The 23539-nt window shown below is 37.5% G+C and overlaps 1 protein-coding gene and 1 pseudogene across 1 annotated transcript in view; both read right to left on the bottom strand.

The window, feature by feature from the left end:
- The window catches only part of DNAAF6 (dynein axonemal assembly factor 6), a 44781-nt gene extending 22836 nt beyond the window's left edge, over nt 1-21945 (bottom strand). Inside the window, exons 1-5 of the mRNA XM_019717704.2 lie at nt 21046-21945; nt 14214-14399; nt 10331-10403; nt 8555-8663; nt 5983-6079 (exon numbers count right to left, since the gene is read on the bottom strand). Coding sequence (XP_019573263.2) covers nt 5983-6079; nt 8555-8663; nt 10331-10403; nt 14214-14396 — 462 coding nt within the window. The 5' untranslated portion in view covers nt 14397-14399; nt 21046-21945. The remainder of the gene's footprint in view (nt 1-5982; nt 6080-8554; nt 8664-10330; nt 10404-14213; nt 14400-21045) is intronic.
- Nucleotides 21946-22413: 468 nt separating this feature from the next.
- On the bottom strand, nt 22414-23018 carry LOC109438101 (small ribosomal subunit protein eS8; annotated as a pseudogene).
- Between the last annotated feature and the right edge of the window lie 521 nt (nt 23019-23539).

The following is a 23539-nucleotide window of genomic DNA, read 5'->3' as shown; positions in this document are numbered from 1 at the left end:
TGTATTTGTGTTTTTCCTGCTTTCTTTTTGCAGTTGATATCCAATTTCAAAGCCTTGTGATCAGAGAATATGCTTGGTATGATTTCAATCTTCTTAAATTTGCTGAGGCTGATTTTATGTCCCAATATATGGTCTATCCTTGAGAATGTTCCATGTACACTAGAAAAGAATGTATAGTCTGATGTTTTAGGATGAAGTGCTCTATATATGTCAATTATGTCCATTTCATCTAATGTGTCATTTAGGGCTGCTATTTCGTTATTTATTTTCTGTTTGGATGATCTATCCATAGCTGTCAATGATGTATTTAAGTCCCCTAGTATAATTGTGTTTTGGTCAATTTCTCCCTTTAGTTCTGTTAGTAGTTGCTTGGTATATTTCAGTGCTCCCTGATTGGGGGCATAAATATTGATGACTGTTATGTCTTCTTGTTGTATAGTCCCTTTACCATTATGAAATGTCCATCTTTGTCTCTTGTTATCTTTTTCACCCTGAAGTCTGTTTCATCTGATATCATTATGGCTACACCTGATTTTCTCTGGGTACCATTTGCTTGGAGTGTCAATTTCCACCCTTTCACTTTGAGTCTATGCTTGTCCTTGTAGCTGAGATGTGTCTCTTGGAGACAGCGTATGGTTGGGTTTAGTTTTTTGATCCAATCTGCTACTCTGTGCCTTTTTATTGGTGAGTTCAGTCCATTTACATTTAGGGTGATTATTGATATGTGAGGATTTTCTGTCATTCTATCTTTAGTTTTCTGGGAAGGCTGTGTTTCCTTCCATTGTTTCTTTGCCTTTTTATTGTTGTCTATTATTTTTGTGTGGTGGTATTCTATGATGTTTCCCTCTGTTTCTTCTTTTATTACAGTATATATTTCCATTCTGGATTTTTTTGAGTGATTACCCTTAAGTTTATGTAAAAGAAAGTTTGATGTTTAGAGTATTCCATTTTCTTCAGCAAGCTTACTTTCTCCATTCCCATATTCTGGTTCAGGCCTTTACTCTCCCCCTTTTTATGTTTCGGTTGCCACAAATTGTCCCTGTTGATGGTGGTCAAATTGCTCCTTATTATTTCTTGTAGTGCAGGTCGTGTATTAGAAAATTCCCTCAGCTTCTGTATGTCTGAAAAGGTCTTTATTCCTCCTTCATATCTAAAGGATATCTTTGCTGGATATATTATTCTTGGCTCATAATTTCTCTCTTTCAATAGTTTGTATATTTGGTTCTAATGCCTCCTGGCTTGTAGAGTTTCTGCTGAAAAATCTGATGATAATCTAATGGGCTTTCCTTTGTAGGTTACCGTCTTCTTTTCCCTGGCTGCCTTGTGGATCCTTTCTTTGTCGTTGATTTTAGACAGCTTCAATACAATGTGCCTTGGAGAAGGCCTGTTGGGATTGAGGTAACTAGGTGTTCTATTTGCTTCTTGGATTCGAGGATCCAGTTCTGTCCACAAGTTTGGGAAGTTCTCATCGACAATTTGTTTGAGTATATTCTCTGTTCCCTTCTCTCTTTCTTCTTCTGGTATGCCCATTATTCTTATATTGCTCTTTCTGATGGAGTCAGAAAGTTCTTGTAGAGTTCTTTCATTTCTTTTAAGTCTCAAGTCTCTTTCTTCTTCCATCTGTGTCATTTCCAGGTTTCTATCTTCGATGTCACTGATTCTTTCCTCCATCTGGTCAACTCTACTACCTAAGCTGGGTATTTCATTCTTAATTTCTTCTACTGAGTAGTTAATCTCCAGAAATTCTATTTGTTTTTTTTTTTTTAAATTTCAATCTCTTTCGTAAAATGCTCATGTTTTTCTTTGATTGTGTTTCTGAGTTCATTAAACTGCCTTTCTCTATTATTTGCATCTCGTTGAGTTTTTTGAGAACTGCAATCTTGAATTCTCTGTCATTTAAATCACATATTTCCATATCTTTTAGTTCCTTTTCTGGAGATTTTTCACTTTCTTTCTTAGCTGTCTTGTTGGCTTGGTTATTCATGGTGATTACTGATTTATTATTTCTCTTCCTAGCCATCTACAGGAGTGGCTTCTGCAACAGGCTGATAGGAAGGGGTCTTTCTTTTGTTTTCCAGTACTTGTTGGTATAATGTTTTATTTTCTCTCCGACTTCAGCCTTTTTTTTCCCTCTCTCACACGGTAGTGCTATGTTTTCTCTGCACTATTCCAGCTTCTCACACAATGGGGGGATTCCCTGGGAGATGGGCTTCTCCTCTGTTAATATTTCGCCTGGGTCACTGGGCGCAGTGTCCATGTGGGTATGCGGACAGCTTTTGAAGTTCTTAAGCTCTTCCTGCACCAGATTCAGAGCCTGTTTGTTTCAGCATTTCTGTTTACTCCTGCAGGGATCCGCCCAGATAGGTGGGGCCAGGGGCGGGGTGAGTTGTGAGAGGTGGCCCAGAGCAATGGTGGTGAGCACCACCACAGCCAGGCCTGCTTCCACAGCTCCCTCCCCTTTGCCGGAACTAGTTGGGCTGCGAATCTGTGTCTGTGGTCCACCGTTCTTAGAACAGCAAATATTCTGTTCTTTTGATCTGACACTGCTATTTTTCCGCTTCTAGAACCAGGCAGGTGGGGGCGGGGCAAGCTCTGGGAGTGTAGGAATGGGGCGGCTAGTCTCAGTGCCTAAGGCTTCCGTTCTTTGCTCAGCAGTGAGGGCTTAATCCACCGTTTTCAGCCTTCTTCCCTCAGTCGTTGCTCCAAGGTCTCTCTCATGAGTGTTGGGTTCAGCTGTGTTATATGCTGCCCCCTCAGCCTTGTCGGCCATAAGCAGTGCCCTAGCAGTCCGAGTTCTTCCCTCTCTCGCAGCTGCGGTAGTTCCGGGAAGCATCGAGCTCGGAGCACTGAGCTAGGTCTGCATTCTGCGCCCTCACGGCTCCGTCTCCACACTTCTCCCTTCCCTCCTCCTCTGCTCGTGCGATTCGCCCACCTTTAGGTGAATTCAGTAGTGGGCCTGTTTGTCTAGCCTGTCTGCTGTTCAGGGAGTCCTTTGTGGAGTTATTGTTGTTCAATTAGTTGTAAATTCTAGGAGAGCTTTACAGAGGCTCACCTCACACCACCATTTTGATGACATCTCCATGTTGGGCTTTCTTATAGAATTTTATTTGAAGAAAAGGGTTGGCAGCTAAAAACAAGTCAAAACAAAACAAAACAAACCTGCAAGCCCCTAGTCTAACTCTAGCTCTGAAATTAATGCTGAATATAATGACTGTAGCTAATAATATATTATTGAATACTTGGAATTTGCTTAGAAAGTAGATTTCAGTTCCTGTCACCACATACACACACAAAAATGGTAACTATGTGAGATAATATGTTAAGTAGCCTGGCTGTAGTAATCATTTCACTATGTATATGTGTATCAAATCATCATGTGGTATACGTTAAATATATATAATTTTTATTTAAAATATAATATGCCTAAATAAGGGAAGGGAAGTTAGGTAGCTACAAACTCAGGAGCAGAGGAGTAGGCAGAATTTGGATAATGGAGCTATAGGCTGGGGTTTAAAGGAAATAATAGATTTGCTGGAGATATACATATTCTTAACACAAAATTTTGTTAGGACAATTGCTTTGATTTAGGACTCATAAATCTTGCTTTCTTGTTTGGAGTCTGAGAAGGGGAAAGGAAATGGTGGACCTTGTAAATTTTTCAACCCCATACCAGTCCTTGTACTTAAACAGATTGTTTGTGATCTAATTAAAACCTTCCTTAGCTTAAGCAGAGGTCTTCTTAAAGGCTCTGGGGTGGATTGTTACATATAGACCAGGTCCAGGACCCAAATAACATATTTAGTCAGCTCTAAGGCACAATTTTTCCTCCATTTTAATGTTTCTGATATTGGGATGCACTGCACAACCAATACATACATTTAATATGATAGCATACCTATTTTCATTTGTTGTTAAATGAATTGCACATTTACGATTTGATGATGTCTTAGGTTTGAGAAAATGCCATATTGTCAGCACGAATAATAAGATTATAAATTTCAGCAAGGAATACTTGACCTGGGGTCAACAACCTCTTTAGTCTGGGTGTTACCAGTGGGGTGAAGCAATGATGGTGGATGTCATTAATATGCCTACAGGATAAAATTCAAGCTACACATGAGGGCTATTTTTGTTTATTTGTTTGTTTTGTGTTTTGGGTTTTTTTGAGAGTCAGCTTACCAGTATACCACAGTGTGTACCAGTCCATAATTATTCTTTATTCTTGTTATACTCACTACTTACTCAAATAGGCCATGCTATTTCATGCCAGGATACCTTTCCATGTGTTCTTACCTCTGCTTGGAATGTCCTTCTTGGAATGTTGGACACTGTAGAAATCCTATCCACCCAAAGATAGCTGATCTGTTTCTGCTTTATGTTACCATGTACCTGGTGGTATATGACTCTAAATATGTACTTACCATACTGAACTGCAGTGGATTGTTAGGTGTCCTCCTTTACTGGAAATTCTTTAAGGGTAATCCACTATTTCTTATTTATCTCTGTATCCCTAGTACTTAGGACAGTGTCTGTTATGTAGTTGTATTCACTAAGTCTTTAAAGATTGAATATATGAATAAAAAGAAAGGAGAAAAAGAATAGTATAATGTGATAACGTCTCATACCATCAACAAATGTTTCATTTGCTGCTGCCATTCAGTGGTGTTCATTCCTTATCCAAACCCTCTAAACTCTGGCTAGACTTATAATTGTCAACACTGATTCTAACTGTTAATAATAAAATGAGTTCATTTATGTTAGTTTGGTCTCCCCCGTTGATTATAAATTCATTAGAGGGAGGGATCAAATATTTTTTGGTATGTACTTGTTGAGTTTTAGGTAAATTGAATATTCCTATTCTGAGGTGTGATTTAGTTTCTATTTTTCATTCAGTATACCTTTATCATTAATACTAGTTGCTATTTGCATGAGAGAAATGAAAAGGCCCACAACACTTTTATGTATTTAGTGCTTAAAATTTCTCTCGAGTTAAGAGTAATCCTCAATACTAGACATCAAAAACATAATTTTACAGTAATTTAAAAGAATGGACTTTGAATATTACTGGTAAAACCCTGGGAGCTAATTACTTCAAGATCACTTGAAACTTTAACTCATTCGAGTTTGAAAAATTTCCTGAGGTAGTTAAAGTCACTATTCCCATTATGTTACTTGATTCAATATGAATGTCTTAGATTTTTCTAATAAGAAAAAAACCTGAAGTTCACACAAAAGAGAGACTCAATTTATATTAAGCATCTCCTATGGGCACCTCAGTACTCTATAATGTAGAGTATTGTGAGAGAGGGAGGGGAAAAGACAGAAGTACAGCCCTGGATCTCAAAAATAAATAAGCAAAAATAAGGTGGTTTCATTTGCTACTGTTGGCATTGCTATCATTATATAGAAACAGTGGCTTAGCAAAGGATGCCTTCCAACATGTTGTAGTGTCATTCAGATTAGGAAGCCAAGTAACACTTGAGATGTCTTTTTGGAGACTTAAATCAGAAGTTCAGATCCAAACATCAAGAAAACATCCTTTTTAAAATTTCCCAATGTAAGCTGACTCATTAAAGAAATACAGACATAAGAGAGAAGACAGATTCAGGGAAGGAAATACTTCATTCTGATTGCCTGTTAACTCACCAGAAGTTAATAACCAATCAGATGGCATGCATGGGACAGAACTAGGATGAAAGAAATTCATTCCAATCAGATTGAGAATTTTTAATAGGACTAGAAATAGTGTATTATGTCATATGATTTTATTATGTTTATTTGTAAATCTTATCCATGTGTGTAAAGGTAACTTATTTTGTATATGTTTATCAATTTTAAACTGTCTATCCCATTATTCCCTTAGTACCTGAAACGTAGCAACCACTATTTTTTGCAGCCTTGCCTACAGCGTTATGTCTATAACAGGCAGTCAACTTAGCTATAATAGTCATAAGGAAAATGGGGGAGAAGGGAGAAGCTTACCACTAGATCCTTACAACATGCTGTTGAAGAGTCCTTTCTCGTCAATGCTAGGAATACATCCTCGGTTCCCACCTGCTGTTTGTATATAATCTCATAGCTGAAAAAAAAGTCATTGATATAGAGACTGAAATGAAAGCAATTTCCTATCATAGAGCAGAGAACAAGAAACTTATGAGAACATGCGATTACAAAAATAAAAGGCCTAAATAAATAAAGTACTTGCAGTTTTCAGGCATATAGCAGAACATAAAGGAACAGAAGTCTAGAAATTCAGTCAAAAATATCCAATATTGTAAAGCAGGATTTATATCACATATACCTCTTTTTCTAAAATGAAGCTTAACTGTTTTAGAGTTATACAAATAAAATGGATTGAGGGAACTTCTAATAAGATTCCAAGTAGAAGAAAAAGGGAAGGTCATTTCCAGCAAAAAAAAAAAAAAAAAAAAAAAAAAAAAAAAAAAAAAAAAAATTGGCTCAGAAGAATAGTGGACTCATAACCCAGGGTTGGCTGGATACATAGAAACTCTCCTCTGCGAAATTTAAGCCACAAAGTTAGAAAAATCTGGGTATAGTACCCTTTCTGTTATTAACTGTGTGACCTTGATCAAGTCACAAACTCGTGGAGTCTTGGCTTCTACAATTGTACAATTTTTGGATGGGGGTGGGTGTGAATTAAATGATTTTTATGGCCTTTTCCACCTCAAAAGTTCTACAATGGAAACACTGGTAATGTAGTCAGCCCAGCTACAGTATAGTGTTTAGAATCTACTCTGACAGAATTCTTAGTTCAATGAAAGATTTTCCTGGTATTTCACCTCACACATGACGATTCACAAATCTTTCCTTTGCCCCAAACCTGGGCCCTTAGAGATAGGATGGTTTATAGAAGCAGCCAGCCATAAGATACCCTATCATTTTAAATGCAATGAAGTAAGCAAACATTTACAAATGATCTTTTCTGTTTAATTCTACCTTATGAAGAAATGGTAACTCTCTGGACAGGAAGCCTGAAGAACTACTTTGAACTTCTGACCACTAGCAAATAGGAATGCCCAAGAATGAAAAAGGGATTTCTCTGACTTGGAACAAAACTAACAACAAGTAGGTATTTGATGTGGAGTATGTTTTTCTTAATAGACTATAACATCTATCAGGTATTTACAAAGGTGAAGCCAGGTTAAAACAAAACAGAAAGGTATAGATCCATATGCCCATGATTCACAAACAGATTCTCTCTAGCTGCTGTTCTTCTCCTCATCTCCAGACACAAGTTTCCAACTGCCTACCATATACATTTGCCTGGATGTCCCAAAGGCACCTCACAGGCCACACATCCAAAGTCAAACTTATTGCTTCCTCTTCCCCTACATTCCCAATAACAGTTAATGACCCTACTATTCACCCGTCACCCAAGCTAGTAGCCTCAGCATCATTTTTGACACTTTCTTTGCATTCATTATATTTAATCAAATACCAAATCTGCCCCCCAAAACAAACAAACAAACAAACAAACAAAACAAAAAACAAACCAACTCTCAAATAAAAATCCTCATTCTTCTCCCTGAGGCCAGTGACTTAGATCAGGCCCTTATTAGTTTTCATTTGGCCACTAATGATTCTTCTTTTGGGAACTGTCTGTCCACATTCTTCACCCATTTCCTTCTTACCCATCAGGACATTTTGAAATATATTTGCATGAGATAGAAAATGAAGATTTAAAAAACTGAAAAAGCAATTTTTTTCATATCCTGACTGGATTACTTATTCATGTAAAGCTTTCATGTTTGTTCTTTCTACAGAACATCAAACATCAAGAAAAGTGAAAATTTACTCAAAGTTGGAGCTTGTCACATATGGATGTTTGACATTTATTACACAATATGAAAAATGAGTGTCTTAATTCTTACCTTTCATATGGATGTGTGTGTACTGTATAAACATAACCTAAGATGAATTCTCTTCATTCTTAACATGTAGACAATAATGTTTTAAAATCCTCTTTGATTTTTTAATGAGGTTTATGGTTTTTTAACATTGTTTATTTGAAAGCTGAATACTTTTTTTACTGTTAATTATCTGCAGTCTCCTACTGCTTCTAATTTCAGAACTGACTTAGAAGATAGAAGCATAGAGATGTTTTTTGAAGCATTGAACACAGCTTCACAGTCATAGTCAATGTGGAACATTGGGTAATTAAATGCAGGTTTTTGACGTATAAACATAGTATAATAATTTAGATTGTATGAATACTTATAATTTAATAGGCTGTTTTCCCCCTGTTACTTTCACATTATACAACTAACTGACATTAAATATAAATTTATAATGGAAATAACTGTATTTTTCATTTTTTTGTTAGATAACAACTGAAAGGAAGGTCTTAGGTTTTATTATTTATTTCTGTTCGAGAAGGAAAAAAACATCAATTATACATGCCTATAGTGTGTCACTATAGTTTTATCTTTTATGTGGTATAAGTTACTTTATGATTCTTCTCAAAAATATAATGGTATCAGATAACAAATCTAGTTTAAACCCCTAAACACACTGCTGGCTTCATTTGACTTACTCTGGTAGTTCTCTAACATCCCACATGTCGTCATGCTCTGCTCCTTCTGGAACTTTATTTGGATTCCAGATGTCCTCGCTAGTTTCACCAGTGGTTTGAGGAGGAATGACTATGAAGAAAGGGAAGATAAAGCTGAAACTGTTGCCCATTTCCCGCCTTGAAATTGCTCCTGTTCTTCTCTATAATCAGTTTGGGATCACGGAAGTACAACATTTTTTATTTGAAATCACTAGCTTGTTTTTGGTCAAAATAAGCTAAATTAGTAACAACTGATTAAATTTTTAAATAAAATACACAACCCATAATTGTAGAATTGTAATAATAATTGTTGAAAATTTTGAAAAGACATTTAAGCAAATAGAAGAAGAAAAAACAATCACAATCCAACTGCCCGGAGATAATCAATGATAGCATTTGGGCCTCTCTCTCTCTCTCATCATATTTTAGTCTAGTATTTTCCTCATGTAGACATGAGCTTTAAAGAAAATCTCTATCACTTGGCCTTTATGTAGAACTGAGCACGTGCCTGGGTTTCTATATGTCACCTATAAATGTTTAAAAGTAAATAGGTATGCAAAACCCAGCTTATACTTGTTCTAACTATTGGGGCAGCAAATGGAAATCCACATTAGATGCAGGACATTATTTTGAGTCTAAGCGTCTCCCAAAATGCAACTGATTTTCGGATTTTCAGTTCTGCTAATTCTTTTGAAATTATCTGCTTCTGTCTAGCATGGGCTTTGTAAAGCCTAATTACAGATTTATATATAATGCTTACATATGACTCATTGTTCTCAGAATTGAGATTAATTAGACCCACATTATCAGAAATTCAGGCAGCACAGAAATACATCCAAATTTGACCAGTCTTCCATGAATTGAATATCTCTTGAATGAGGCAAATAGACTCTTGAGTATGTAGAGCAATAATAACTGAAATTTTAAAATAATCTACTCAGGCCTCATTTTTATCCACTATTTTAGATATTTTTCCAGATAAATTCTTTTACAATTAGTTAAATTGAAGAGAGGGCTTCACTTCCTTTCCCTGCCTACCTTCTGGTAACTGTGATCATGACCAACAGAATTAAAGCCTTTTATATTTTTAAAGACGTGTAAAATGTTCAGCTCTGTGAAAATGTATAGGCCAAAATGCTGGGAAAACACCCAAAAATATTTATTCTAGTTTATTGGAACTGTGACTCTATAAGTCACATCATGGGCTTTAATTTGTGTTTTAATATAAGACAAAATTGTGTAGTTTTTGTTTTGTTTTGTTTTATTTTGTTTTCCAAGAGACTATTAGCTCAATGGGGGCAGAGACCTCTTCTACTTTGATCTCCCTTGTAGTCTCAGAGATTATCATGCTGCCTGTTACCTAATGGCTCTCAATAAATCTTTATTGAATGAATTAATGGATAAATTCTGTGAAATTGCCAGAATATAGCATGGTAGAAGGTGAAGCTAAACATCTTGGTAACTAGACCCTAAATAATAAGCTATTTGACCACACATGACTTTGTGGTTTTCCATCTCAGGAAATATGGCAAAACGTGATTAATTCAAGGCAAATTAATTTTCATTACTAGAAAACTGACTTAACTGCAACAGTCGAGTAAAAACAGCATCTTTATATGTAAATGGCTGTTCAACATTTCCACAATTATGAGTTCATCTTTAATAAGTGCTAGTGTTAGTATTACTTTCCCTGTAATTATACTGTCAAAGAAAAGATTGTTGGTTATTTTGACCTATATACTTTAATAAATAACTTACCTTTGAGCTCTTCTGTTTTTGGTGGTCCAATATTCCCAGGATCCATGGCTCCAATTGCAGATGAATAAGTTGACTGGGAGAAAAGAAACACAGTTCCACATTCTGCAAGTAATACTTGTCTAACTTACATGACCAGTAATACTTTAAATTCGATAAGCATTTCTTCTAAAATTTCATAGTACTTTTCAGTTTAATTACCCATCGCTGTTATACAAGAGAGAGACAGATGTGCAGTATTATTTTGAATGTGTTTTCCTTGTCCTTTCAAAAAGTATTTGGTTAAATAGACCCTATGCCAGAATTGATCTTTGATCAGACTAAATCCCCAGTTCCATCCCAGTGAATTATGGATCCCTGGGGACGGGAAAGAGCCATATTTATTTCTTTGAAGATTAGAACCAAGTGTTAGTATAATAGCATCAACACCTTTGGGTTTTGGCAGTGTCTGGTCACAGTTAGATGGGGGATAGAAGTATGGGAAAGTTTTACAGCAATAAAAACAAACCACTAAATAGAGTTTAAGTATTTAGACATCAAATGACTCATTCAACAGTCCTGATTTACAGCTTTTACTTCTTTCCACTGTGAATATGAAACACTGCCTAGTCCCCCCACTTCATGACACTGAATTCCTGGATTTAAACAGCAACCCCAAACTAATAGTGTCAAATACATGCTGAGCCACTACAGTCTTCATACATGTTCAAGTTTATTTTGCTGTATTCTGCACAAGCGTACGTACCCCACAGGACTGCCCCTGACAAGAACAGCTTTCCTTTTTCAAATAAAAATAACACATATTACAGCATCAGTATAGTGGCAACCACTTCATTGGTCCCTCTTAAGGGTTCTTTGATATTTTTGATATTTCAAGAAAATCCCAATAAATTTAATAAAATAAAATTTAAAAAAAGAAAAAAAAAAGAAAATCCCGATATTTTACTAATTGTTCTTGCTAATGTCAGACTGCGCTCCAGTGCACTCCATTGCTGGCAGTCAAAAATTTCTTATCCCCTTGGATCTTGGCAAACTAGCACCTCTAGCTCTTCTTTCTCAGGTCCCTGCACTAATCTTGTGATTTAAAACATGTATGAAAGTTACCATGTATTGTTTGGACAGGAGGAATAGTGTCTACCCTTGAAAGATGGTGGAAAAGCTCACCTGGGTCTTTTTATGCTAAATTATTCCAACAGCTATAAATCAGAAATTAATTTATAGCATTTCAACAGTTTCTGAGACAGTCACTATTCCTTTCCAAAAGGTGCTTCAAATGGGCTATGTATGTGGTTAAGTTGTTACAGGCATTTTTCTGTAAAAATCCCAAGATGGTATTCTGTACATTTTTTTTCTTTTTAAGCACTAAGATCATATAAACTTGTAGTGCTTTTGTTAAATTATTAATCACCAGAATACTAATAGTCAATCAGGGTAAAGCATTTCTTGGAACATGAGGGCCTCTTGTTGAGTGCCTCCTTCCATAAAAAACTAACATCTGTAGAAATAAAACTTGAACATTCCTGACAAAAAATTGTATGGACAGTGATGAGTGGATCAGTATATCAGAACACATGGGGGAGTTTCAGTTTATTAACTTAATGAAAGTAAATGATTAAAAATAAAATTTTCAAGTGAAAAGATAGATCAGGATAATAAAAACATTAAAAACCATCTGGCAACTGTTTTCTATAAGAATATCATTTCAGCCTTTACCATGAATCCACCTCCAACTATCTGAGCAATTTATCTTTGCAAGTCATGCCATTTTGCAATATGTAAGAGAGTTAGAACATCCTTGTTACGACGTGTGTGAAGAGTGGTGAACTGTATTTCCCACAGGTTTTAAGATCCCCTAATGAGTTAAGAAAAACAACAACAGACATAACTTGTCTTTTGAATCTTCCAGATTCATCACAATTAATGGTGGCCATAGTATAAATGAACCAATGTGTATGCAACAGTTATGCTGTTTTCAGGAGTGTATTTTCAAAAACACATCACTCTTGCAATCATTTTACAGCTCCCAAGATTAATACATGCTAACAAATGTTTCTCTCCTGGACAATTTAATAGTTCATTAGAAACATTAATTATTCTGCCACTGTTCTGATAATCCAATTCTATACCCTCTAATGATATCTCCACTGTGGTGTATGAATGACCAATTATTTCAAAATTGCTTATAACCCAGATATACAGAATCCTACACTACTATAGTAATTTTCCTCTATAAATTGTACAATTTGGTAAAAACAATCCTAGTCTCTCTATTCTCATAAGCACTCATCTTTACCCTAGAAACACCTCTAGATGCAAATAAACATCTTCATACTTAAGCACCAAAGGGAAGCTGCTTTGTAACCAGAATAAGCCCTTATTTCTGAATCTGTTCCAATTACAAGTTCCACTTCCCTTTGTTCAAGATCAGTGTTTCTCAAATACTTAATATACTTTTTCTGTTTGACATAACCCCACCTTTTGGAAGACATATCATTCTACTTCAGCTAAGGTGGCAAAAATGAGCTTGCCTTCCCAACTGCGTTGATTCATTGCTCCTAACTTTTTCTCCTGCATCTTACATGTGTGTGTGTATCTATCTATCTATCTGTCTGTCTGTCTGTCTGTCTGTCTGTCTGTCTGTCTATCTATCTATCTATCTATCTATCTATCTATCTATCTATCTATCTATCTATCTATCCATCTCTTCTATGCTGTTATTAACATCCTGTTTTTTGGCCTCTCCTAAGACTTTTCCCTGACTCAAACTTCTTGGTTCCTGATCTTGGCTCCAAGCTGATTCAGTTCCCCTCTTCTACAAATTTTATTTTCAGCGCATGTCTTATTTGATTCGGCCCTCTTCCACCTAAGTTCTTCTTGGAGGATGGAAGCTAAATCTAGTTTCAATCCAAGCCACTAAATTTGTTGCCTGTTCAGATTATACTTGTTTTCCCACACAATGGCAGAAAAGAAAAGAATTTTGGGAGGAGCAAATTGATATGTATTTTCATGGGAGATGGTTTGCTCATGGTAAACTGGTCATAATAATGAAAAACTGCATTAAAATAAGTTAAAGCAAATCGATATGTTCTGCTATAGTGTGAGATTTCTGCCCCAAATTTCTTTTGCCTTCACACAGGCAGTCTGATAGCCAAGGTTCACTGATATTTAAGGAGTAGGAGAATGGAGGAGAGAGGGTTACATAAAAGTATTTTGATTATACTGGGAATACTGGCAGTGACTGTGGAGTGGCCAAAGGTCAGCTCATGGAACTCTCCTAAACAAAATGAAACCCATCTTTTTGCTGCAAACCTCCCTGGGGTTACCTGTCCTGACCCCAAATGCTATTCAACTACGTAATTACATTCCACAGCTTTATGTGAGCATGGACCCGGATGCCAATTTCAGTAGGCTGCCGCTAGTTTGTCCTCTTATTTGGCTCAAAGTATTTTCTGTTCTGCTTTCATGTGCAGACAAATAAAAAAATTAAGGGGACTGGATTTGGGTGGCATAATTAATGCTCTGTTGAAATTGTTTGTTTTATAGAAATATTGTCTAGGATTAAAAATCCTAGCTATCACTCTTTGCAATGGTTGTCAAGCATTCTTTGGCCAAAAATATAAATGACAAACATTTTGAAATGTGGTTATTGCTACCATAGTTACAGAACGATTTTCTTATTTAGCGTTCAGGTAGTTTAGAAAAAATGTAATTATGTTTGCTAGAAATGTACTAGAGATTACACTGTCATGCATAATCAAACCTGCAACGTCCTGTGTATTGGATGACACAGCCCCGCTCCCACAGCAAGGTTGGAATAAGTTGTTCAAATATAGTTTCACAGTGTATTATGAAAATAACTAAAACTCATTTGTAAGTATACAACCACCTGTCCGGATTCAAAATCATCCTCTTCTTCAGGATAAAGTAGCTTAGAGAGAGCTTGCAGTGCTGAAACTGAAGAAACAGTTTCAGTGTCCATATTTTCATATTCTGTACTTTCAGTCTCCATATTTTCAATTTCTGTATGTTCAGATTCCATATTATCCGATTCCATATTATCCGATTCCATATTCTGAGGAAGAAGATAATCAGAAAGAGGTACTTTAGTTTTCAGTTTTCTATTTTATTTAAGACATGAAGTGGGGTTTTTTAAAAAAATTTTTTTTGGGTTGTATTTCCCTTCTTTCCCTTGGTTGCTCCATTATCTCTATCCTTCCTTGAAAATCCTTGTAAACTCCTTCAGATATGGTATGTATTTTGCTGACTCACAGACCTGGGGTGGCAAGTAAACTCAAATATTCATCTTACTTTACTGAAACTTCACACTCAAGCTAACAAGCATTTATTGAGCACCTACTATAGTGGTTCTCAGGTTTCAGTGTGCTTAAGAATCACTTGGGGTGTTAAAAATGCAGATTCTCAGCCCTACCTCCTAAGAAAGTGGATGTCAGTGTCATATAGAATGTACATCATTATTTGGAAACATACCTGTATAGACTACCTTTTTATCTGTCTCATTTATGCTGTCTAGGCTGTATATTCCATTTAGTGAACTGAAAAGAATGTTTGTTGGGGGGGGTGACTCAAGGAACTTACTTCACAGTTTTGCAGACCTGCACAGGCAGACCTGTACCTTCTGCTTTATTTAAATTTTTAATTAACTGTCGATGATACCTAGCTTTATATTGCCATTTGAGAACCCTAATGGATTGATTCATTGACTTTAGTGGAAGTTCACGCAAAGCAAATTGTTTTTCTGATTATAATAATGATACTATATAAGTCAATTGTGGAAATTTTAGGAAATAATACATTAGTAGTGTAAATAAGAAAATCACAACTACCTATAATCCTATCAACCAGACATCAGTCTTTTAAATAATCTCTACAGTTATATTTGGAGTAGGAATTCAGGATCCTTAAAAATCTTGGAGGTGTCAGACTTGAATAATAACTTGAATAAATACTGCAGAATTAGGCCTATTGTTAGTGACTTAGGCATAAATATAATGGGAATATTTTCTACATTTCTGCTGATATTTTTAAACATTATTTTATAATATCAGTTCACAGGAAACATTACTGCTTTTATTAAATGACCCACTAAAAATTTTGCATTGCGCCTGGAACAGGAATACAAAGGGATTCTCAAATGTGTACTGGTACAATCACCTATTAAAATCAATCTGCATGCAGATGGTGTTTTACAAACCTTCTGTTTTACTATTATGTTTTACCATTATTTTTGACTTTCTTTTTTAAATGGAAAACTGATTTTAATGCTTAATAGGAGATGTCAAGGGTATGAAACAAATGTTAGGTTGCCCTGTACATCTAGCATGAAGGCAGTGTATCATAGTGGTTAAGAGTAAGGGCTTTGGAATCACGCTGCCTAGATTTGTATCTATCGTTTACTTCCTAGCTCTGTGACTTTCGGCACATCATTTAAACTTTCTATAACTCATTTTCCTTATCTATAAAATGGGAATAATAATGTTGCAACCTCATAGGGTTGTTACAAGGATTATGTAGCTTAATGCATGTAAAAGATCTTGGAACAGTGCCTGGCACATATTAAGCACTCAGCATATATTAGCTATTATCGGTCCTCTAAAAATTTAATTTTGTTGGGCATGAATATTACTTCTAATGATATTGAATGAGTTAATAATAAAACTCATTACATTGGAAACTCATTAAATTGGAAAAGGTGAAAAAAGAGATGATAGGGGCCGGCCCGGTGGCTCGGGCGGTTAGAGCTCCATGCTCCTAACTCCGAAGGCTGCCAGTTCAATTCCCACATGGGCCAGTGGGCTCTCAACCACAAGGCTGCCAGTTCAACTCCTCCAGTCCCACAAGGGATGGTGGGTTCCGCCCCCTGCAATTAAGATTGAACACGGCACCTTGAGCTGAGCTGCTGCTGAGCTCCCGGATGGCTCAGTTGGTTGGAGTGTGTCCTCTCAACCACAAGGTTGCCGGTTCGACTCCCGCAAGGGATGGTGGGCTGTGCCCCCTGCAACTAGAAAACGGCAACTGGACCTGGAGCTGAGCTGCGCCCTCCACAACTAAGATTGAAATGACAACAACTTGAAGCTGAATGGGCACCCTCCACAGCTAAGATTGAAAGGACAACAACTTGACTTGGAAAAAAGGCCTGGAAGTACACACTGTTCCCCAATAAAGTCCTGTTCCCCTTCCCCAATAAAATCTTTAAAAAAGGGAAAAAAAAGACAACGAAAAATGTTGAAACATCACACACACAAAAAAAGAGAGATGGTAAAACAATCTTCTCTTATAGTATGGTCTGGTAGTCTGCTATGGAAATAAATAATTGACACATATTAAATTTTTTAAAAAAGGTTCCTGTTTATATTTTAAAAGTCCCAGTTGATTACATGTCCATTAAATATTTACTTAGCATTCAAAGCAAAAAGTTTGAAACATTTTCTACCTTTGACAACGAAAGGGGAAAATGGATCCAAATATCAGATGCAATGATATAATTAGTATTTTGAGTTGAGACTGTACAGTGAGACTTTAAAAAAGAACAAATATCACAGTAATTGTTTTTTTTATTTCAGTATTAACTACCTTATAAAATTGTTTTGATGGCCATATCATGCAACATAGTTGAAAGAGTTTGCTAAATTTGAAAAGCCATGTAAAATATCATTATTGTCTGGCACAAAGTGCCAAGACTCACAGATACCTGATGATGAGGCTTGTGTGAGAGCTCAGTGGTGGGCTGATGAGAGGGGAATAAACTGGAAGCAGTAAAGCTAATTCAGAAGCAGGGTATACAGAAGTCCCAAATGTAGTGTTTGAGATAGCAATCAGAACTGGTATTTATGCATTCTCATCTGCTTGGCAGGGACATGGCAGTGGGAGTTTTGAGACATGAGCAGAAAGTTTGAATAGTTGTGGTTACAGGGAAGACTAGTGTGAAGTAGGACCCTGGTCCATAGGTGGGGTATAGGAGGCAGGGTCCATTTCTTCAGGATTGTGAGGGAGTTGGTAGCTAGATGAAGGTTCAGAATAGGGCAGGGCTCAACGTCACAGCCGGAGAAGAGAAGATGAACCAGGCCCTGCATCAAAGGCTTTGTCATGTTACATGGGCAGCCACAGCACAGGTTATAAAGGAAGCCTGTGATTAAGTGTGTACACTGGATACTGGATTTAGGGAAAACAGATTAATTCTAAATCCCCATCCGCTGGGAAGGAGCTCTGGCCTGGTTCTCATTTAATGAGTGGCAGGGCATCATGAGTAGTGGGAAGCTATACCTATAGGCTAAACAGCTTCAATAACTGAAGCTGGCATATAGTCAGCAATCAATGAACATAAATGAAGCATGATGAAATTCATACGAATGCTATATTTCAAAGTAGTCACCTTGGAAGGTTACACACTAATGTAAATTATGCTATCAATGCTCAAAATATTTTGGAATTGCCTTCATAAGTATCACCAAGAAAATAGATATCATTATGGTACCACTCAGTTTGATTACACATTAGATTTGTCTCCAAGTGATTTCTAGATATATCTAGATATCACGTCTACTTTCAAAATATGGAGATTTGCTACTTTTAGGATATTCAAAAGAATATGCTATATTCCTGAAGGCAGTTCTAAAAGAATAGTTTCAAAGGTAATTTGTGCAATAACAACAGCATTAGAATAAGTGGATAGCCTCCCAAGGTGACAGCTTTGAAGGGGATACCACCCCTTGGGATGTATATGTTTGAGTGTATTTGTTAAAGAAATAATTCACAATAATTTGTAGTAACACTCTATGTCTCTGAAGCATACTAGGAATTGGACTTCTTAAATTCCAGGTTATGCTGGCATAGATTCATACTTAGCTAAATTAGAGTAGAAATATCATAGTAAAATTGGCACTTTAGCAAAAATAATTTTAATAAGGCAATTGTTATAATAATCTGTAAACGCAAAATAGTAAATCATGACAAGTTTGTCGATATTGTATTTTGAGAAACAAAACAATCACCAATACTTTGTGAATATGTAAATAGTTCAAAGTATCAAAAGAGAAAAATAATGTGCATTTTTGGGAAAATATTTTAAATTCAATTAAAATGAAGATTCTACTAGGTTTTTTAGAAGTTTAACAAATTAAGAATAATTTACAAACTATACTAAAATATATTAAAGTTCATTTGACACAAACAGATAACATTGGAAAAACTAAAGCAAGATGCCGTTTTATGAACCCTGCAGTGTTATTTCTTTGTAGGGCTATCTAATATTTGTAAATTTGATATACATTAAGTTCAGCTTGAGCCTGGTAATCAAGGTCCTTCAGGATATAACCCCAACCTAATTTTCTGTCCTTCCCTATTATTTTCCTACATGTAATCCTCATTCTGTTAAAAACTGAACTGCTTATTAAACATACCAAATAATCTTCTGCCTTTGTACCTTGGAATATATTCTTCCTTTTTCCTAGACTACTCAGGTAGTATAGTGTAGTGATAATAAATAAATAAATAAATAAATAAATAAATAAATAAATAAAAGATTCTAGAGCCACACTGCTTATGTTTGAATCTGGCTTTGCCACTTAAATAGGCCAAGAATAAATTTAAACTAAGGAAAATTTAATAGGAATTTCATTAAAACAATATATATTGCTAAGTCTTTTAATTGAGATTTGGCTATTCAGAAAATAAATCTTCTAGGCCCTTCATTTTTATTTCACTCATTCTCATTTGTTATGCCAATTCCAGTGGCAGCATATTCTAGACAGAGCCTTTGATTTTCCCAGACCAACCTGAGCCTTACGGCCTTCATAAATAGACGTGTGATTGGGGGACCTCTCTTGGTACTAGATACAATGAGCTAAAGAGACTGACCCTGCAGAACCGGCTAATTGCCATAACAATGGAGCCAGTTAGGGACTAAACAAGCTCAACCAGGATAGTTCTAGACCCAAGGTACTGAACCTGTTTGTGAGGGCTGGGATCATGCTTTCTATTGTATATATGTCCATTCACAGTTTCACTGGGGATGGCTCTTTGACTTGAACTAATTGGAGAGAAGTCTAGGTTAAATGAGTAAAAACTGTGAATTTTAGACTATTACAAAAGTAATGATATTTTATTAATTTAAGTATATATAGAAAATATAATCAGAATAATAGAGAATCACCAAATAGTATCCTTTGGGAATGTTAGTTTAATAGGTAAATCCATATCCATTTGTAAAGTACTGACTGCTTATAGACAAATGATTTCAAAGTATTCAAAATCCGTTTACTCTCTTAAATAAATTTGGCATTTCTTCTGCAACTTTATTTACACAATGTCTTATTTAGCAATACCTGTATTAAAGTTCTTCTGAAAACACACACACAAAAACATCATCTCTGCATATGTCTGAATTAAATTATAATGTATTGGCTAATTGGTTTTTACATTTCTTTGACAGCTATACACATCAGTGATTCCCTTCCTATTAAAAATAATTCATTTTCACATTGTTTTTACAATACCAAGAAGGCTTTCCTTTTGTAGGTCTCTAATTTTCACTCCCACCAAAGGTATCAAGTCATAAGGAACTATGGGGACTTAACAGAATTTTTGTTACTGATTTAAAATATATTTAATGGAAGATAATTTTTGAAAGTACCTGGCATTTTTCATAAACTTAAAGGTCAAGAAATGAGCCTCTTTAAATTTAATATTTCCTCTATTATCCTTTATTTTAGCCAAACTTAACATACTTGTAAATAACTCTTTCCTGTTTCTCTGTCTCATTCTCACATTCCACTTCTATCTATAAAGGAGTTGAGACAGCAAATTTTCCTTCACTACCTTGAAAAAATTTTCCCCAACTCAACAAGCCTGTCTTCTTCATTTCTTTGGTAATGGTCTCTGTTCTGAATCCTTGTCACAACTGGAGAAATTATTAGGAGAAATGACCCCTATCTCTCTGGTCAAACTCGGTTTTCTCCCCTCACTCAGATTTCACATTGCCAGTTTCTCACCTGCTAACGGGTACAGTCCAATGACTTGTAATCAGCCCTTGGCGAGTAGCAGGTTTGGTAGGTACATGTAGTCTTTGTACTGCACACTCCAGTCCACTAAGTGTGGCCTGACTGCTTCTCACTTGTCAGGGGATCTGATCAATGTCCGTTGTAACCCTCCAGCAACAGCATTCACATTCTCGCACACATAACATTGTCTACGTAGCGAGTGACGCAGGCCAATTTTTTCACTCTGAATAGCGTTATACCCCTAAAAAATATGTCCCATCCAAGGCATGCTGGTCCAGAATAAATCATGCCTACACATGTAAAAGAGAAGGTACAGAGGCTGCTCTGACATGGAGCACCCAGATCTACCTATAAGGAAATGTAGTTTTCACTCCCAAATTAGTGTTACAACCATAAGTGCGTGTGAGAGAGTGGAGTGAAAGGTATTGGAAAGCGTTCACTTGTTCATTTTGGCCTTCTGACATTCGATCAGCATCCATCCCCTATATGGTAAAACTGCCGCATCGCTCACTCACATCCTGATAGACTGAGTTTTGTTAAAGTGTCTAGGATAGGGGAATTTAGGGTCCGTTCTACCCGCAACTTGTGGCTTTTTTTGGTATTTATCAGAGTTGTAATTATCTAGAGTTCTCCCTACTTTCTCTGATAGCCACGGAATCTGAGGACCCCTTCTTTCCCACTCCTAACGTTTGAGTTCCTCACCTGGGTCAGTTTTCGGGTCGCTGACTAGGCTCGGAAAGCACACCGCGGTGAGCTCTGCGTCTCTCTGTTGCCTGGGTAACCGCGTTGATTTCCCCCCCCCACACACCCACGACCTCCGGGTTCCCGCTTGACTTTCCTGGCCAATCATGGAAGAGTCTCTTTTGAAACAACGTCAGAATCAACCAATCCGAGCGCTTGTCAGTCAGGGTCAATGGCTGCCCTTTCCAGTTTGCTAGTCGAACCCAATTAAGCCTTGGTCTCGGTTAGCGTCCCTCCAGCGGGAACATGTCCACTGTGAAGGCAGCTTCTTTCCGGCGCCAGTAGGTCCCGGCCTGCCTCTCTGGCCGCTACCCATTTACTTGGGGGGGGGGGGGGGCCGGTAGCGATTGGCAACGGCGGCAGCCACCAAAGTAAGTTTGCGGGGTTTTCGTTTGTCCAGGTCTTCAGAAGGCTCGCTCTTCATACGCCTTTGCCACACGTGAATTCCCAGTCGGATGACTCCGGAGCGGCAGGGACCGATGGGTAGGCTCGGTAGCCCCGGGTTTGAGAGGTTTTGCTGCCGCTCTACACACGCCGCTCACACCCACTCCCCGCCCCCTGTGACAGAAACACGTGTTGTGCTGTCCGGCTTCAGCGTTTGTGTGTGTAGGGTGCGATCGCGCTTCCCCCGCCCCCCGCACCCCGCTGCTGAGTGCAAGTCATCTGGGTCCCGAGCCTCAGGGGGAGCACCCCTTAGTCCACTACGCGGGTCCTGTTAGCAGCCGGCTGGAGCTATGCGTCGCTGTCACTCCGGGTGACATCGTGGAACTCGTACTCCGCTTTTCCCGTCTTAGAGTGGAGAAACACCGCTGCGCCGCTGGCTTGCCACTGCTTGGCAGTCTGTCTTCACTTACAGGTACAGTTGTGACCCTGCTTTCCCATGGATTCCGTGGTTTGGTTTTAAACAAAGGGGGGAAAAAGAGATGACTCAAAAATATTTGGAGTATTTGGAACTGATTAACTGTGTTCGATAGCGGATGGTTACTTTTGGTTGTCCAGGGTGTGGAATTCGATTATGAATTAACTAAACTGCTTTCCTTCTTTCTGCTATCATGTTTTTGTAACTTTCATCCCACCTGGCGAAGAGGATAGTGAAGCTTGAGTAATTTGTCTATTCTACTTGATATTACTATGGTAAACAAAAAAGGAAGGTAGAATATTTAAGTTATTGGCTAAAGGTAAGTTATTTGGCTTTTTGGCCAAATTACCTATACCCCTTAATTACATTAGATCATCAGAAGTCCTCCCCGATCCTCCCCGCCTCCCCCTGCCCACAGAACATTAAAGACCTTTTACCACAGGGGCTAATAAGATATGAGGGAGGAGGATTTATTTGCCTTTCTGGGTCTTGATTTTCCTCAGCTAGAACTCCAGCTCGTCCTCTAGCACACAGCCATCTGCTCTGACACACTGGTCTTCAAGTGATGCATGTAAGAAGTTTGCCCTGTTGGAATTGCTCCTCCAGAAGACTGCTGATTTGGGTGTTCTTTTTCCTTCCATCATATTTCTTCTCAATTTTCTTTGATGTTTTTTTGTTTAATATCTCTTCCTCCTCAGGAGTCACCCTTCTTGCAGCCCAGGGGCAGTGCATAGTGGGACTTGTACCACTGTCCAACGGTGTGCTGTCAGTGAACACAGTGCAGTTCTTTACTAGGGTCTTGGTGCTGACCAGTTCGTTGTTGGATGCATTTAGACCATATCAATAGTCCTTGTTTTGCTGGTACAACACTCGGAGCCCTGGGAGAAGTTCCCCAGCCTGGAGGCACCGGTACTTCTTGTTACCTCTGCCCACACAGACTGGGTGTGTGTGGTGGGGGCCAATCTTAGCATTGGCAGCAAGGCGTCCCAGCTCATGTTTTCGCTTCTTGCGGTTAAGGCTTTCTCTTGCCCCCTGTACTGTGGCGCTTGTGCCAGTTGTTTGGAGGGATGCCCATGGCTCAGCGCCATTTGGAAAGAGCTAGATCATCAGAGTTTAAGTTTTTTAAATTTTATTTTCTAGGTACTTGTGGTGCTTAAGTAATGTATGTTATGCCGTCTCCTTCTTGCTTGCCTTTTTTTGGGTTTCTAGTCTGCCTCATTTTGCACTATTCTCGGTGCATAATTCCTAGCTCCTGCTTTTCAGACCTATCGGGTGTGATTCACTGCAAGAAATACATTTTATGTTGTGACCCAGTACATACATACAGGTATATAACTGATAACTGTTTTGCAGAATAAGTACTTACCACATGCAATGTACTCTGATACTTTTATATATATTTATGAAAGTATCACAGTCACAGTTTGAAAAACTCTGGCCTTAGACCTTTGGTTTTCAAACTTGTGTGTGTATAGGAATTACTTAGGACATTTGTTACAAATGCACATTTCCTTGGCTCACTCCAGGAACTGGTTCTGTGGGTCTGTGGTGGGACCCTGAAGGTGGTTCACATAGCATATGTAAAGCGCTTGGTTC

Source organism: Rhinolophus sinicus, chromosome X, assembly GCF_036562045.2.
Source record: "Rhinolophus sinicus isolate RSC01 chromosome X, ASM3656204v1, whole genome shotgun sequence".
NCBI lineage: Eukaryota > Metazoa > Chordata > Mammalia > Chiroptera > Rhinolophidae > Rhinolophus > Rhinolophus sinicus.
The sequence above is the reverse complement of the archived record's forward strand: the minus strand, read 5'-3'. Positions and strand labels throughout refer to the sequence as shown.